We start from the raw sequence: 18872 nt of genomic DNA, 5'->3' as shown, positions 1-18872 counted from the left end.
CGGCACTTGGCGAACCGGATGTCGATTTCGTAACGCGATTTTGATTGGACTATGCATAGACTCGTTTGTCCAGCCACAATATGACTCCATAATTGCAGTCAGGTTCGGCAAGGGTGGAAACTGGACTTGTATAGTCAGTAAACTCCCTTGCCTCGGGAAGAGGACAAGATCCCGACCCAAGACAATTCAAAGCCAGATCACTGACTCAAGAGACGGAACAGGCTGCTCAATCTGTCAGTGACAAACACTCACTCCTTGTTCCAGTTTGACGTCATAATCAAAGAACGACAACTCTTCACGGAGCATCATTTTTTTTCCAACACAGCGTCTATGACCAGAGTTTAATGGAGGACTTTGAACAAAATTCAGATACGGAGAAAATAGGTTTATTGTGAGATATAAGTCCTATGATCACATTTTCTAATCACATTCATACTCAGTCAAGGTTTTTTTCGGATCCATAAAAAACAAGTATTTGCGTCACATAAAGCCTCAATGGGAAACTGGTTAAAACACTGCGCCAGTTAAATATCGTCATGTGTTCCACGTAATGCATTCTGTGTAGCCAATAGACAGTATCCCAGTTTCAACGAGAGACAAATTACAGGATCCAGACAGTGACAGTCGACAGTTTCCTACATGTATATATGCACATGCACATTTCCGTAACCGGGGCGGTAGGGTTGCCTACTGGTTAATGCGTTCGCGTCACGCCGCAGGCCCGGGTTCGAATCCCGACATGGGTACAATGTGTGAAACCCATTTCTAGTGTCCCCTGCCGTGATATTGCTGGAATATTGCTAAAAGTGGCGTTAAACCAAACTCTATCACTCACTCTTTCCGTAACCAATATTTCAAAATTGAATTGTTTTAGATTTCTTAGAAGTTGAAGGATGACAAAGTAGACAATTTATGGATAACTTCTTTATTTTACTGTAATGGTGACGTTTCGGAAAAGATCCTAATACCGTTGTCAAGCAAGGCAGAATAATAAACATGGTACAAAATATATATAGTAGGTGGAGGATTATCAGTAACAACAACTGCATATATGAGAGAGATTAACATGATTATTTCGTTGACTGTTTAAGGTAATAATTGATTACATCTGACATCTTACTGATAAACAAAACGAAACACCCATCATCAAACAGGTGTCTTAAATTAGAAGGTAAACCTACTTTGTTTTGAAATTTGAGGTCATCTAACCGTAGATTAGATACCTCCTTTATTAATGTGGAACCGAAAGCTTTAGCGCGTGGTTTTCAATGTATAAATACGAAATATGTTCATTCTACCACGACACATGTAAGCGTACACACGGGCAAATATGCCAGCTATCGTAGAACCTGCCGAAAAGGGGTCACAGGCAGTACCAAACGTATAGACGTTCAAGATGAATTACTTGTTATTTACTTGACTAGTTCAAAATAATGGTTTCAAAAAGACATCGTTTTTCAAAAGGAATACTGATGAAATAACCATGTATTGATATATCCTTCGTTTCGACACCACGTGTTGCATATTTGGACTGATTTGGACTCAACCAAGTCATTTAGCAAATCAACACGACATCTTCCATTGTAGGGGTGACAGGTGATAGAAATAGTGACAAAAACGCGGAACTAACTTGTTTTTCAAAAAACTGATTAACTGGTTATTTGTACTTATATACCAATTGGTCCCCCGTAAAACATAACCATAATCGACAAGATTTTGACCTGATTTTAATCTTCTTTTGACCAATCATAGTCACGAAGTCTTCATAGTCGTGGTAGAATATTGATTAATTTTATTATACGATACATAACATAACATTAAAAAACTTGAGCTAGAAAATATAAATAAAAAATCTTATTTAGTAACATGAATACATTGAAATTTCGTTTATTCTGTAAACCTGTTATGTTAGGGACATTTGTGACGATCAAAATAATTAGTAACCTGATTCATTAATCTGGACATTTGTTAATCCGGACGATTTCACTGAACGGTACCGTCCGGATAAACGAGGTTTGACTGTATGTCATGTTTCTGGGTACCAAGCGGGCGTGGTAGGAGGTATTAGTGTTCCGTTAAATGACACTGGTTTAAAGTTGAATATGTCTGGCTGTCCGAAGTGGGGGTACTCGTCTGCGTCCTTGACCTTTGACCACTGGAACGGCGGTTGCTGGTCAGACGTGGGCCCCGAGACGGCATCAAACAACAGCCACTGCATCTCCCACGTCTCTACCATCTGTGACAGTGAGAAAAATATACTGTACATCTAACCCTTAACGGACCAATCAGAATGCGAGTTACAAACCGACCAATGAAACGTCGAGATAAGGAAATTAAAGAAATGGGTAAGGAGGTAACTCGTATGACCTAGAAACCTAAGCCACCGCCAGATTTAATGGACATGAAGACACCCTTACCGTCAAAAAACATTTCTGAGGGCTTTCTTATACGTGTCAGTCAGTATTTCAATGTTGAATTTCTCGCAAATTATCGCAGTCAATGGGACTTGCCGCCATGTTGTTGACAATGCCAACCTAACATTGAGGCTGGCTTGTAACTAACATCCTGATTGGTTCCTTAGACTGAGTAGCGTAGCAAATCAAATTGGCTAATGAAAATCAAGGGCAGGTAATTTGAGATCGCGAGAACCACGGGAATGGCTCAAGGGGTCAGTGTAGGTTTACCTAAAGGCGACCCCTGGATATATAGAGGAGGCTACACGCCACACCACAGTTAAAGGGGAACTAAGCGCTGGCCTTTTCGCACTCCTATCAATTTTGATTTCGTTGTTCACTCTGCAATCTTAGATTTGATCGTGCATGTCAAACCAATAGTTAATGATGACCATAATTACAGTTTCACACAGGCCCTAATTACATACCTGTGAAGATCCGGGGTAGAATAGGTCTTCTGGGCCCCGTTCCACAAAGCGATCGTAGCGCTAAGATGATCGTAACTCTCATACTTTAGCATAGGCTTACGACAGTCGTAGCGTAGTCTGTCTTACAGACCCTGATACAAATATATATCAAATACAGCCCATGCAAGTCTATAATGTTTGGCAAGTCTAGATCACTGCAGTATCTGAAAATGAAGAGAGTCACTGGGCTCCTTTTTATTATATTTTTATTAAGATAACTGAACAACTGTTTTTTTTATGTACGATATGGTCATTTCAGAGACTAGATTTGAGTCTAGTCGTAGCGCTACGATCGCTTTGTGGAACAGGGCCCAGCAACCCATGCTGGCCGTAAAAGGCGACTATGCTTGTCGTAAGAGGCGACTAACGGGATCGGGTTGTCAGACTCCTGACTTGGTTGATGCATGTCATCGTATCCCAATTGCGTGGATTGATGCTCAAGATGTCAATCACTGGACTGTCTGGTCCATACTCGATTATTTACAGACCGCCGTAATATTGCTGAGTGCGGCGTTAAACAACAAACAAACAACACCACCACGACTCAACAGATATAGCTCTCCTTTAATAGTAACAACAACTAGTTATGCTCCCTCACTCATGATTCTAAATCTGACCTTCACGTCTATAGCTCCCTCCAAAGCGTATCCCAGGTCGTCGTAGAGGTAGGTCCCGGTTTCGTCGTTCAGGTCGTCGCGAGCTGCGATGGCGAGGTCGGCGCTGTACCCAGGGGTGCAGTTGCACTTAGACAGGGGGTCGTGTTGGAAGTCGTTGTACCTGAAAATGGCAAAACGTTATTATTACGTCTACGTGGTCTCACCCGAATGACAAAGGTCAGGAGCAATCAGGGGTAATCATGCCGCAAATTAGCTGTGCAGAGTTGTGTCCCTTAGTTATGTCAGGATAGGCATTGTATGGGTAAGAATGACCGACTAATTATGATCCTTGATCTATCATATAAACGTGGTTGTGGTGAACGTCTGAAATCTGTCCTTTCCTCCAATATGTATCTGACGCAGAAGAACTGAAATGTAACCACTCACTCATTCACTGCTATGACAAAACGCGGTGGGGGAGATGAGTGTGTGTGGTGGGGTTGGGGCTGGGGTTGGGGTACTGGGGTTGCCACACTTTCATCTTAAGGGAGACGGTGTACACTAATTGTAAAGGTATTTTGGGGCGGTGGCCATGTTGGATTCAACACATGGGTACAATGTGTGAAGCCCATTTCTGGTGTCCCCCATCGTAATATTGCTGGAATATTGATAAAAGCGGCGTAAAACCATACTCGTTCACTCACTCACTGTAAAGGTATTTCAACAATATAACTAACTTGGTGATGTGTTACAACTCTAACATTGTAGTCCAGTTTTGTATATAGTCCAATGAGCTTGTTCCCCCCCCCCCCCCCCCCCCCCCCCCCCAAAAAAAAGTATAGATATTGGATCAGGAATGGAGCGTCGTGCAGTCAAACAGAATATCATCCTGGAGAACGATTGATGCGGTACCTCATTAATTGATACAGCGTCTCTTTGTCCTTGACGTTGTGGTGATCGCGGCGGAATATCTGAGCACGGCGGCACATGTCGTGCGTGAAAAAGTCCCCATACTTGTCGACAAACTGTTGTTGGCCGCTCATGTTGAATATCTTAGGGAAATATCTGCAAAAAACATTAGGCCACAAAATTATTATTTCGAGTTCAACGAATTGTTACCATAGTTACCATCCCCACACGGCACCAAAGACCTACAAGTAACGTAACCAATGCGCCTGCTCCGCCCATCAAACAACGCTATGCTACAAGCAAACTAAAACATTTAAATTGATTTAAATCAGTTATTTAAATTTAAATTCAGCTATTTTTTAATTTGCCTGATATTTTAAACTACATTTCACGCTAAGCACAAGTACAGAGAAATCTTCAATAACGTATGAGGTTTCAAGTATGCACTTAAATGTGGCCGTGTCATAAATTGCATACACCAACTGACAAGAAGACGTGGAAGCAACCAGAAGTCATTCAAGACCATTTAATGACAGTCCGTTATTTCATCAATCCCATTAAAATCAGATCTTAGTTCTCGCTATGCTAAACAAAGATCTGAGGACATCCCATTAAGGGTCACGTCAGAACGACCTTTCATCCAACCAATCAGAGCGTCGCTTACCAGATCATGAAAGTGACAGTCGCAATGTGTTTTCTAATCATGCAACCACGAAATATTTAACACGGGGTATTCCGAACGACAGATACGGGTTTTATGATTATATCCATACAATCTAGGCCATCTATAAGCCATAACAGAATGTTCTTCTTATCAGTTTTAATTTTGTTAATCGAGAATACGTCAAAATATGTTTCGAAGAGTAGTCGCCAGTTTGAAAATGGCGTCGTAAATCTCGAGAAAGCTGCCTTCTGATTGGCTAATGTCGATTTCTTGTCAGTCATTTCATTGGTCGGTCAAAATTCGCGAAAGGTCATTCTGACGTGACCCGTAATGGGATGTCCTCAGATCTTTGTTTAGCGGTAGCCAAAACTAAGATCTGATTTTAATGAGATTGTTATTTCATCGTCATAGGCAAATGCAAGGCAAACATGGCACAATGTCAACATACGGACAGCACGAGGTTACATTAAAAAGTATGAATCGAGTGCTCCGAATTGTTGAACCGGAAACGAAATAGCAGTCAAACGAAATTACACCCCACGACATGTACACAGCATGGGCAACAGACGAATAGCCTCACTGTTCTTATTATTATTGAACAGCATTCATTCAAGTACTTTATGACACTTGCTTAAAAAGAACAGGATCGACGGGTTCCTCTTTCTGAAATAACGGATGTATCTACACATTTACCCGTGGCATTAAAATACGGACAGCACCGAGATGGTGATATAAGCGATGGTGCCCACCAGAAAAAACAAGCAAAGAGATTTATTATCGCTGGCTTCAGAAAAGGGTCGGTCGAGAAACCGGAAACAGTCATATTTCTTTTTGGCCTTACGCAATGTTATAGCTGGCCCAGTAGGTGTTCTTCGTTAAGACGTCAGTCACATCTGCATATTCAACGTAGCCCCTGAAATTAAACAGTTATTAACAGATAACACATAATTAATTTGACAACATTTCAGAGATTCTGCACATTATTTCGGCTGCAGAAGGTTACTGTGTGTAATGTTGGACACAACCAGAGGTCTTCACCTAAATCAGAACGGCTTCGTTTTAGCATTGACCTTCATTCGTCAACTTGAATCAGAGACAATATCTGTAATTATATTATTTCATGGTCTCTGCTTGTATTCATTCTATTTATCTTAAGTTGTATGAGTGAGAATGGTTTTAACAAACGTCACGCTAAAACATTATGGACACGTCAGAAATGGGCTTCACAATTATCCCATCCCACCAACGAGCTGGAGCCACGAACTGGAGGCAAGTGGTATAAAACCTAACGAGAGACGCATAAAAATCCCATGTACCCCGAGTGTTCCTGCTACAACGAATCTGAATCTGAATCTGAATATTTTAATATGATTTAAAAGAATTCAAATAAATTCAAAATTGATAGATTGAGTGAGTGAGTTGGGCTTAACGCCGCTTTTAACATTATTCCAGTTATATCACGGCGTGTCAGCTTAATGTGGGAGGAAAGCCCGAAGTGATGCAGGTCTCAGACGTTTACCACTTCGGTGAAACCCACGTGCACGAGCACGGGTATGGTGCTGACAAACCTAGAAACATAATCGGGGCGAACCGGGATTCGAACCCACAATCATAGGTTTCTGGCGTGTTCAAGGGACGCAATTCTGCACAGCGAATCGCGGCGCCTTAGACGACTGGGCCACCCGTGCCCCCTGATAGATTGAGTTGAGGTTAGCTTGCGCGATGTGACGTGACTCGGAAAAAGCGTGTTGCTTTTTGCTTTGAAGCGGGATATAAAGGATTTATTCTGCCTCTTAAAAATCCACGTGTAGTCTGACTTGCTCGTGGAGGGGCATAAGAGCTTTATTCCCCCGCTGAGATGTTTATTTCCCTCCAAGGTGGGATAGATAGTATTTTATCAAGATCACGTGGATCAGTCAGATATAATCATCCTGACATGGAGGTATGCTACAATACGTTATTGACCCTGCGTACAATACGCTGTTGAATCTCCTACAGTACCTATAGCCACTGCACACAGGGTGAGTACTTACGGCATCTGCTCTACGATCGTCAGTACCCCCGGGGGTATAGTTTCTTGGACTAACTTTTGGTCCACAACCATCCACTGGTTGTTGTAGCTGTAACACACAGTTAAAACAAGTTGAAAAACAAAAACATCTGAAAGAGACCCCATTTTGTAATGTTTCAAACATAAGACAAAGGGAGATAACTCAAATAAACTGCCAAATATATGCTCTTCAAAGTCTCCATTAGTGGTAATAATACTACAACTGGGCGATAAAGTGAAAATAATAACCAACTCACATCTATGATTTACTGATCTCCTGTGTGAACGAACTGGATCCGTCAGATATCGCATAAATTTCCCACTATAAGTTTCTACAACGCCCCGCCGTGATATTGCTGGAATACTGCTAAAAGCAGCGTAAAATCATACTCACTCACTCATTTATGCCAACAATTTGAAAGTCTTGTCATTGACCACTGGTCGATCGACTGATAAATACAATGATATATTTGCTCTTGTACGTCACAATCAGCAATATTCCAGCTACATCACGGTGACACGTAAATCGTGTATAAAACCAGTGGTTGATATTATGAACAACGCTCTTCACCAACGGCGCACGATGAAAAGTATTAAGCCATGTCTGGTGCTGGAGAACCTGCAAACATAACCAAATTGAATCGAGGGTTCGAACCCATGATCATGATTTCTTCCCGGACGTGGCTCCGCACAGCGAATTGCCGCGCTTCAGGCTACTGGGTCCGTGCTTTTACGTGCAGATTTATGGGTTAACACATTGTTTCAATTTTTGAATCTACACATAACATCCAGAATTGTAATCAAACTGTATCTTGCTTTCGACCTCATGATCATGGGTTTCTGAAACGCCTCAGAAGAGGCAACTCTGTACAGCGCATTGCAGCGCTTTGGACGACTGGGCGACCGATGCTCCCGTTGTGTAGTGGACTCACGTGCCGCTGTTGTAGCGGGTGAAGTTAAGCACCCACTCCTGTCCCGTCGTGGCAAGTCTGTTGGCCGCCCACACCCTCACGGGCTCCAACACGCACCCCTCGGGCTTCGTGTGCTGGTACAGGGCGGGGTTGTTGTTGGGGATGGTTGTTTCCATAGAGACCTGAAGTCAACAAACATGATGCAATCGACAACACAACACCATCTTTCGATTTTATGACATTTTTATTTCTGGATAGTCTATTACTTTGGGTTTACGTTCTTCTTGACAATATTCAGCAGTTTTACGGCGGTGACTCGAAAATGGGTTACGATTTGGCATGTGGTGGAATGTGGTCCTGTGTACAGCACCATGGCACAATTTTTAATCAGGCGAAGTTCAGCTACATTGGTCTTGAATGTGTGACCATGTTCGCCAGATGTTGACGTGAGCTTCGTTCCTGCCCCACACTGAAGCACATGTTACACGTGCGGTGTGCCTCTGTTAACCCAGCAGTGAAGGGGTACCCGGTAGGTAATGTGACTGTTAACCTTATAGCGCATCACAGGCAGCTTGTATTATATATATTATATAGGGACTCGAACCCGCATCTTTGGCTGAGTCGCACACTCCTTAACCTCTATAGGCAACCCTACAACCTTCCACACTGTCGGTAAGGCGTTAAAAGGAAGCCATCGAGTGATCCATCGAGGCTGGATGACAAAAGTAACACGTGACCCAAAAAACGTCACAATGGATTCTTCTCAGTCTGCACAGTTGGGACTCACGTGTAGTAAACCCAAGTGACCCTGAACATAGCGTGATAATGGAAGCCTCATTTTGGGATTAATTAACTATGATATAAATGCAGCGAAAGTAAAAATATCATCATCCATGTCTAACTGGCTGTGGGGAAGCCTTGTGGTTTTTATTAAGTGTTGGCCCAACACGCTGGAGGACCAGGTTTGACTCCCCTTTTGGGTTTTATGCCCAAAGCCCATTTCTGTCCTTCATCCATGTGTTTTGCCTGGAATGGTTCTAAAAATGCGCTAAATAAGATTTACTTTAAAATAAACAAGTATGAATATACATACAAATAAATCGGTGAGTATGGCTATACAATGATTTTAACAATATCAAGGCTGGGGGCACAAGAAATTGGTTGAAACATTGTAAACACGAAAGAGTTCGAACCCGACTTGATAGCAGATGAGCAAACACTTTCACCATTGGGCTATGGGCTACCCCACCGTCCCTGAATAGGTTAACGTAATGTTCGCCTACCATCAAGGAGGAGAGTACGTAGAAGTCGTCGGAGGAGACGAGGTAGCCGGGGTAGGAGGAGAACGCGGAAACGCTGCCCATGGGTAGCATACCTGAAGACACAAGGAGGTAGTGGAGTGAGTGAGTGAATTGAGTTATAGACCACTTTGAGATGTCGTTTACGGCACGTCAGCTAAATGTGGAAAGAAATACCTGCAATGGATTCCTCAAATAGAGTCCCCGTCGGAATTCCGTCACATGTTTTGACACCGTTTTATTATAAACTGCTGGCCAAAGAATGTATACATTTGACTTGACCAAACATTTACAAACGTTATCAAAACGTTACTATTCGGCACACCAGACAATTCGTTATACCTCACTATTCGACTCTCCCCACTATTCGTCATATCCGAATATAAGTAATATCCCACTAATCGTCACACCCGACTATTCGTCATATCCGACTATTCGTCATTTCCGACTATTCGTAATGTCCCACTATTCTTAATATGATTATTCGTAATATTCCACTATTCGTCACACCCAACTATTCGTAATATTTCACTATTCGTAATTTCCGACAATTCGTAACAGCACACTATGCGACTTATCCGAATATTCGTAATATCCGACTATTCGTAATATCTCTATATTCGTGATATCCCACTATTCGTTAACCACTTTGGTGAAGCCCTAACCGAATTACAACAGTTGCAGTCACGTCAGAGAAATGTCTTCCTCCTAACCCTCGAAAATCCCACGACTGTATATAGTTTCATTGGTTGAGGCACGTGTACTGATATCTGTATTTTTCATGGACAGTGTTATCGAGGGATATAACCAATCTGATAAACGTATAATGATCCGATAAATATGCAAATGAGGAACTACTTTTATCAAGCTTTATACGAAGATGCAATGTATACTTTCTCAATACACTACTGCTTAACATCACAAACAAGTACGGATAGGGGTTTCCCGAGGGGCATGTGTTCCTGTCAACAAAACACAGCAGTAAATTATTTGGCACTTTGTAGCTGAGGTAACAGTGTATTCATACAGTTTGTTAAGTGACCTCAGTGAGTGTTTTGTTGTTTTGTTGTTTAACGCCGCACTCAGCAATATTCCAGTTATATGACGGCGGTCTGTAAATAATCGAGTCTGGTACAGACAGTCCAGTGATTGATATCATGAGCATCGATCTACGCAATTGGGTTGCTGAAGTCCTATTCAAACCGGGATCATCACAGTTCTCAATGAGTGAAATGACCTCAGGAGTTCATATAATAAACACATTATAACCGTCGTGCGTTTCCGGATCGCAATTTTAATATATACGCTCGAGCTCGAATATGTATTATTCTCACCAATGGCTCCCACAATACATTTTGTATTTGTAATAAATGATATATTACCAACTCCATAAATAAATGATATATTACCAACTCCATTGACCTACAGCCTACCCTGCATGGCGTCAGTCAGACTGTACTGAAGGGTGTATCTCTTGAGCATGCGCACCATGGTTTTGTAGTGGGACCACGTGTTGTGGGAGACGAAGACGTCCTTGAACTTGGGGTTGAGCTTGACGATGGCGGAACAGTGACCACGTCGTGGCTGGTCGACCTTGACGCCGGGTTTGTGAAGCGCTATCTCCAGGTCTTCCACGTCGTCGCTGATCTGGAACATGCTGGACACGGGAGAGGAAACTACACCAACAAGACATTGTAAATCAAAACATTTTGCCATCATTAAGTTCTTCTGTTGTTCGAGACACCTCATCTCCTCACAGGTTTTCAGTGATCCATTCATTTACGTTTCACCCGCTATTTTGCCTTTTAGGCCAAAAGGAATCAGTTTAGGTGGATAATCGAGACTGGTTATTCTCTGGCGTTGCGGTTTTATATTATAGCTTTGTATTAGTCAGTGAGAAAAGAAACAGGCAAAATAAAAAATATATTGTTGTGATATTTAAATTCGGGTATTTCCTACAAATAAACCATTTAATATCATGTCATTTCATTTCAAATAATATCATAAAATATGTTTCGTTAATGTACTATTGCCATAATCGCTTGTTTATGAATTAGGACGTGAAATCAGCAACCAATACGTGGTTATGTCGATACGATGCACATGTACATGTACAAAGCATGGCGTCCCCCATCTTATCTTTTCTTCTCATCTTCAGTGTGTCCTCTTGCCTAACAAAGTCTCTAGTCTCTAGGCTTTGATGTAGGCTTCTGGACACTCTTGCCTCGGGAAGATGTGCGTCCCATCGAACAATCCCATCTGTCTATTCAGATGAGTGAGCGAGTGTAGTCTTACGCCGCTTATAACAATGTCCCTGCAATATCACGCCGGGGGACACCAGAAAAGGGCTTCACACATAGTACCCATGTGAGGAATCGAACCCCGGTCTTCGGCAAGACAAGCGAACGCTTTAACCGCCAGACTTCTCCACCATCCTCTATCCATATAAAAGATCGGAAATTCTACTCACGTGTCAAAAGCGTCACCATTTTATCCATGGATGTCTTTTGCGGCCTAATTGCAATATTAACCCCGTTATAAGGTATGCTAGTCGTAAGATGCGACTAACGGGATCGGGTGGTCAGGCTCGCTGACTTGATTGATGCATGTCATCGTATCCTAATTGCGTGAAGCGATGTTCATAAAGTCAATCACTGGATTGTCTGGTCCAGACTCGATTATTCACAGACCGCCGTTATATAACTTCTTTGAGAGGCATTGAGATATAGCAGGACCATTGCTGAGTGCGGCGTTAAACAACAAACAACAAACAAACAAAAAATGTGCTGTGTTGGTGACAACTTCTGTTTTCCCTTTGTGAACCAAGACCTGTATGTAGATTTGACAACTCGAGTATATGCTCTGTAAACCCATTGAGCGTTTTGGGACATTGGCCATAACAACAGTCCACAAAACAAGTTTTTTTTAAGAGGCAGAGAGGTATCGTATCGGATTAAAAGATCTAATTTGAATGAGATTGTTGCTGTACTTACTACAACCCGAATGGATCTATGTCCAGCGAGGGCCTCTGAGGGTCATTGTTGTAGCCGTCGGACATCCCCCGCAGCTGGGTGTAGAACATCTCCACCTGGGACACACAGAAAATACACTCGGGTTCACTCGGCTTATTCCGCTAGTGATAATATGTTTTTTTACCGCACGATTCCTCCCCATACGGCGTTCAACGACATTCACTCACTCACTTACCTGATGCCAGTAGGGGTCATTGGGGTTGTTTTTTATGGAGGTTCGAATCCAGTTTAAGTTGGTCTCGAGGAAGTCGCGCAGACGCCGGCAGTAGGCGGAGTAAGGTTCCTCGCAGTAGCCGGCCATGGTGTTCTCCCAGTGCATGGTGATGAGGTCACGTGTGACGTAGCCCTCCACCAAGCCGGCAGCGTAGGCCAACATGGAGTCGTTGTACTTGGCATGGTATTCATGATACAGCGTGCCGACTTCAAGATAACCCCAGCTGTGAAAGTAGAACATCAAAGTATGGAATAAGAAGAATATGAAGAATATAGTGAATAATCGGGAATAACGAATAGTCGCATTTAGTGGATATGTGGCTGTAGGGACCGTCGGATATATGACAAATAGTTGTATTTAGTGAATATATGGCTACAGGGAACGGACGGATATATGACGAATAGTTGCATTTAGTGACTATATGGCTACAGGGAACGGTCGGATATATGACGAATAGTTGTATTTAGTGAATATATGGCTACAGGGAACGGACGGATATATGACGAATAGTTGTATTTAGTGACTATATGGCTATAGGGAACGGTCGGATATATGACGAATAGTTGCATTTAGTGACTATATGGCTACAGGGAACGGACGGATATATGACGAATAGTTGTATTTAGTGACTATATGGCTATAGGGAACGGGCGGATATATGACGAATAGTTGTATTTAGTGACTATATGGCTACAGGGAATGGACGGATATATGACAAATAGTTGTATTTAGTGACTATATGGCTATAGGGAACGGTCGGATATATGACGAATAGTTGAATTTAGTGACTATATGGCTACAGGGAACCGACGGATATATGACGAATAGTTGTATTTAGTGACTATATGGCTATAGGGAACGGTCGGATGTATGACGAATAGCTGTATTTAGTGACTATATGGCTACAGGGAATGGACGGATATATGACGAATAGTTGTATTTAGTGACTATATGGCTATAGGGAACGGTCGGATATATGACGAATAGTTGTATTTAGTGACTATATGGCTACAGGGAACGGTCGGATATAGGACGAATAGTTGTATTTAGTGAATATATGGCTACAGGGAATGGACGGATATATGACGAATAGTTGTATTTAGTGACTATATGGCTATAGGGAACGGTCGGATATATGACGAATAGTTGTATTTAGTGAATATATGGCTACAGGGAACGGTCGGATATATGACGAATAGTTGTATTTAGTGACTATATGGCTATAGGGAACGGGCGGATATATGACGAATAGCTGTATTTAGTGACTATATGGCTACAGGGAATGGACGGATATATGACAAATAGTTGTATTTAGTGACTATATGGCTACAGGGAACGGTCGTATATATGACGAATAGTTGAATTTAGTGACTATATGGCTACAGGGAACTGACGGATATATGACGAATAGTTGTATTTAGTGACTATATGGCTATAGGGAACGGTCGGATGTATGACGAATAGCTGTATTTAGTGACTATATGGCTACAGGGAATGGACGGATATATGACGAATAGTTGTATTTAGTGACTATATGGCTATAGGGAACGGTCGGATATATGACGAATAGTTGTATTTAGTGACTATATGGCTACAGGGAACGGTCGGATATAGGACGAATAGTTGTATTTAGTGAATATATGGCTACAGGGAATGGACGGATATATGACGAATAGTTGTATTTAGTGACTATATGGCTATAGGGAACGGTCGGATATATGACGAATAGTTGTATTTAGTGAATATATGGCTACAGGGAACGGTCGGATATAGGACGAATAGTTGTATTTAGTGACTATATGGCTACAGGGAACGGACGGATATATGGCGAATAGTCGCATTTAGTGACTATATGGCTATAGGGAACGGGCGGATACATGACGAATAGCTGTATTTAGTGACTATATGGCTACAGGGAATGGACGGATATATGACGATTAGTTGTATTTAGTGAATATATGGCTATGGGGAATCATGTCCTGCTTCCTGCTTAAATATGGTATGCAAATTGTCAAGGTGACTTAAAAATGTGAGTCTTTGGGAAATATTAATCTTAATTTCGACTTAAATGTTAAAGGCACAAGATTTTATTATGCCCTATGTTGTTTCAGTAACCAAATATTTCGTCTACATATGTATGTATTTATCATAGCTACGCGATAAATCGCAAAGAACAAAGAAGAACGAAGCGTATTGCCGTTTTCACATTTATTACGGAATTACAGATATCTCCAATAATTGTTTTAGAGATATCGGTATTTTATTTCAAGATATCAATGTTTCTAAGAGATCAAAAAATAATTAAAGATATCTTAAATTCATTTCTGATATCCATAATACAATTACTGATATCTTAAAATGTTACGGTGATATCAACAAATTAGTTTGTGATATCTCTAAATATATTTAAGATATCATTAAACAATTACCATCCTACAGTACATAGATATATTAGAAATAAATTCAAGATATCTTAATTCAATTCAAGATATCTTGAAATAAGTTATACATATCCACAAATGCATTACAGATATCTTTAATTCAATTAGAGATATCTTTAATTCAATTCCAGATGTCATTAATTCTGACCGTTACTGATATCAAACATCCAATTAAAGATATCATTAATACTTTTGATGATATCTTTATATCAATTATAGATATCAGTTATCTAATTTAAGTAACATTATTAATGTAACATCTTTAATAATGGCAACAATTGAATATATCAATAATTACTTATTGATATCTGTAATTAGTTTCAAGATATCAGGAATTGAATTAATGACATCATAACAAAACATGACATTTTGATATCTTTAAATCATATTTTGATATCAATAATCGAATTTAAGATATCAGCAACTATTTTTTTAAAGATATCTTCAATTCCACTCAAGATATCTTAAATTCATTTCAAGATATCTTTAAAACAATTGAAGATATCTGTAATTGCGTAATAAATGTTAAAAAACGGCTTGCCATACGAAGCGTGGTTTATTTCACGATAAAACATTGTTCTATCATGACGTCATTTCTGGATGGGTACAATGTGTGAAGCCCATTTCTGGTGTCCCCCGCCGTGATATTGCTGGAATATTGCTAAAAGCGGCGTAAAACCATACTCACACTCATTTCTGGAGATTCGAACATGCGCTCGCAACTTGATGACGTCGTATATTGGACGAAGTTATTTTTGAGAGGGGAGTGTCTGGTGTATTGTTCCCCATAGAGGTAGCTTGGCAACGCAGATAAACGCGATGGCCGAACGATCGCATCCAAAAGCGGGAGAGGTATGACAATCGCTATTGGGAGAAATGGTTCAGGTAATCAACATGAGGATTGTGAGAATATGCGGGAAATACCCACCTGTGCATAAAATGGACTTGTCCGACATTTCCGAAGTCGGATTCTCTTGAGGGAGTCATCAATATTGAAATGCGGGTAAATATTTTTAAAGCTTGTACATTTTATCGTCATCCTTTAAACGGCTGTACATAAATTTGACATCTCATATAAGAAATAAACAACTCGTGGTCGTTGTTTATCGTACAACAAAATACTGCAGGGAGAACAAACCACTCGGAATAAACAACTCCCACTGGTCGTTTATTTCTTAAATAGAAAGTGCTAAAGATACGATATAGATACGATCTGGTATCACGATCCGATACAACATTAGGTGAATGAGGTCGTCTATCAGGTTCTACTATGACTGAGCTCCATATAGTTATGCGTTGCTTATGTGATCGCAAAATATTGCTTATTGTCCCATAGATATATAGGATGCCCGATGCGCGAATGCTTATATAAACAAACATTGGCGCAAATCAGCTGGCACTTATCATCAATGAGGCGGTTCACTTATGCCTTGTATTCCTACGCGACATCTCACGTTACCTTTGGGAAGGAAAATATGGCTCAAACTTCAGTCATTAAAAGAATGACATTATAGGATAAAGGGATTATTACTCTAGTGTGCTTCCGTATCGTAAATATCATCTATTAAAAATAAAATATATGTATTATGATCGCTAAAGGATTGAATAATACGAGTTGTATTCCTAATATACCGATATTTACCATACGATAACACACTTGCCAAATCATCTTTGTGTAATACGGTAAAACATATTTAATTCAAAAAGTCATGAACAAATTCAAAGACATCCAAAAGGCGAGCGCCCTCGTAACGTCAATCCAAGACGCATTTATTTCGTATTTCTTCTCCAAACCACGTACCTGCCTAATGATTTAAGAATTACATACAGTGTTATTTAACTATTTAACAAAGCTTATTTGTACCATGCCACAGCGGATTCTTTAATTGTATACTCCCTTACAATAACCTACACTCTACACATTCATTCTACTCATTCATTGACTGACATCACATTTCATTGTACATCTAATATATAGAGAATCTCACCCGAGTGTCTTTTGATGTCAAATATATCAACACGAGATGATAAAAGTGGAAACATTCCGAGGCTTGCCGAGGCTCGCTAAATACAATGTTAATTGCTAATGCAGGATATTTACCATCCCCAAACACACTCGCGTGATAACCTCTATATCTCATCCAAGCGATATCTCCTATGGGAGCCAGTTTTGGATGATAAATATTTATATATCCTATCATTCGGTATAAAGGCTACAGGTCCTTGTACAAGAATTCAGCAGGAATTATTTGACCGTGTAAAGAATACCCACGAGCACAGAAATATTCCTTCGATGCAGCTCCGCTTTGGGAGCAGATGTCAGGGTGCTCACAAGCGACATCGGTGTTAGTCCTGGGTGGTCAGTGAGTGAGTGAGTGTAGGGTTGAAACACTGATGACAATTGCATTGATAACGACAAGAATTACATGTCACACAGGGGAACAATAATGTCACGCTACTTAAACCTGCTGGATATTGCCTTCAGAAATAGCTGTTCATAATGGCATCTCACCCCATTTTAGACAAACTGTTTGTTATTCAAACAAATATTTAAAATTTATGAAAACAACTTTTTTCAGAAATTTCAAAGTGAGACAAAGTCACACGAGAAAAAGATCTTTAATGTGCTAAAGTACTTCACGTCCTAGTTCACCGTACTTCCTCCAATAACTCGCCCGTCACGCAAACACGTGGTCGCCTTCATAGCGGAAGGGATATAGACTAAACACAGCGACATTGTCATATCATATTTACTAATCCTTTCCATAACAATGTACACATGCTTTCTGACGTAATACCGACAGGGACACTCTTTGAAGTAGACGTGTACAAGGTTTAAGGAAAAGACATAGCAATATTAATAAATCAATATTTCACTTCACATTAATGTTGCCTTACACAGCAATATTTCAGTTTCTTTAGGGCTCTACGTAAATATTAAATCACGGCTCTGCTAGGCAAGCTGGTGGTTGATGGCAACGACCCAACCCTTCCAGACACCATGATGATACATATTTCCACAGATTATGACTGATCATGTGCAACATTACTTCAGTATAATTCAAAAATAAATTGAGAAGATTAACATGATAAATACTTTCTCAGCCAATAATATATTAATATATTAATATTAATATTAGGATAGATGATTGAGTGAGTGCGCGCGTGAAAAAAACCCGCATTATCAAATTTGAAAATATACTTTAACACACTATGTACTTAATTAAAAATAAAATATATAAATAAAATATTAATTTGACACAAACATTAATGAAAGAAAGGCATGAAGAAAAGTGATTAATTAATTTATAGGGTAAAACCTCCCAGTTTATGATATCGTCTCGTATTTCAGCACAATGTTTGAATGTCCAGGACAATATACTTGGCAATTAACGTGAACTAACCCAGTCTCATTGACAGAGTTGATGAACTGTGCCCAAGCCAGGGCATGCTTTGTGTCGAGTCCCTCACGTATCTGGAACCGTCCACTGGTTTCATCATATACGGCGTGAACGTTGACCTTATTTGCATCTTCACCTCCAACCACCGACAACAACACCGACAACACCACAACATGCACGGCGGTCGCCATCTTGACTGTCATGTGACTCGTCTTGATCATGTGACTTTGTAAAGATAGCGTCTATGTTATCAAGACATATCTCATCACAGGAACAGTTCTTGGCCAAGTGAATAGATACATCTACTGTTATGTTGTTAAGCGCAAGAGAATATGATTTCGTTGTATTGACGTTACAAATCTGGCAACACTTTAAGTTCCTCCATTAATTGTGTCGCAGTGTTATTTTTGAGGTACCTGAACTAAATCGCAAAAAA

The 18872-nt window shown here is 40.5% G+C and overlaps 1 protein-coding gene across 1 annotated transcript; it reads right to left on the bottom strand.

Moving 5' to 3' along the window:
* Nucleotides 1–909: 909 nt before the first annotated feature.
* LOC124141674 (putative phospholipase B-like 2) lies at nucleotides 910–18648 on the bottom strand. The gene is made up of 11 exons (XM_046509723.2): nucleotides 18440–18648; nucleotides 12556–12817; nucleotides 12342–12436; nucleotides 10782–11005; nucleotides 9334–9425; nucleotides 8072–8232; nucleotides 7123–7209; nucleotides 5931–6002; nucleotides 4429–4581; nucleotides 3538–3697; nucleotides 910–2236 (listed from the first exon to the last, which is right to left on the bottom strand). The coding sequence occupies exons 1-11, from the start codon at nucleotides 18637–18639 to the stop codon at nucleotides 2027–2029; spliced, it is 1716 nt and encodes a 571-aa protein (XP_046365679.2). The 5' UTR covers nucleotides 18640–18648; the 3' UTR covers nucleotides 910–2026.
* Between the last annotated feature and the right edge of the window lie 224 nt (nucleotides 18649–18872).

Source organism: Haliotis rufescens, unplaced genomic scaffold (genome assembly GCF_023055435.1).
Source record: "Haliotis rufescens isolate VD_foot unplaced genomic scaffold, xgHalRufe1.0.p SCAF_21, whole genome shotgun sequence".
In the NCBI taxonomy this organism is placed as follows: Eukaryota; Metazoa; Mollusca; class Gastropoda; order Lepetellida; family Haliotidae; genus Haliotis; species Haliotis rufescens.
The sequence above is the reverse complement of the archived record's forward strand: the minus strand, read 5'-3'. Positions and strand labels throughout refer to the sequence as shown.

Excerpts from the sequence above, each read along its gene's own strand:
- LOC124141674 (XM_046509723.2), bottom strand. The coding sequence starts at position 18,639 with ATGACAGTCAAGATGGCGACCGCCGTGCATGTTGTGGTGTTGTCGGTG. Across the intron at positions 9,426-10,781 it reads TCTGACTGACGCCATGCAGG|GTATGCTACCCATGGGCAGC; the intron begins GTAGGCTGTAGG and ends TTGTGTCTTCAG. Across the intron at positions 2,237-3,537 it reads AGGGAGCTATAGACGTGAAG|ATGGTAGAGACGTGGGAGAT; the intron begins GTCAGATTTAGA and ends TCACTGTCACAG.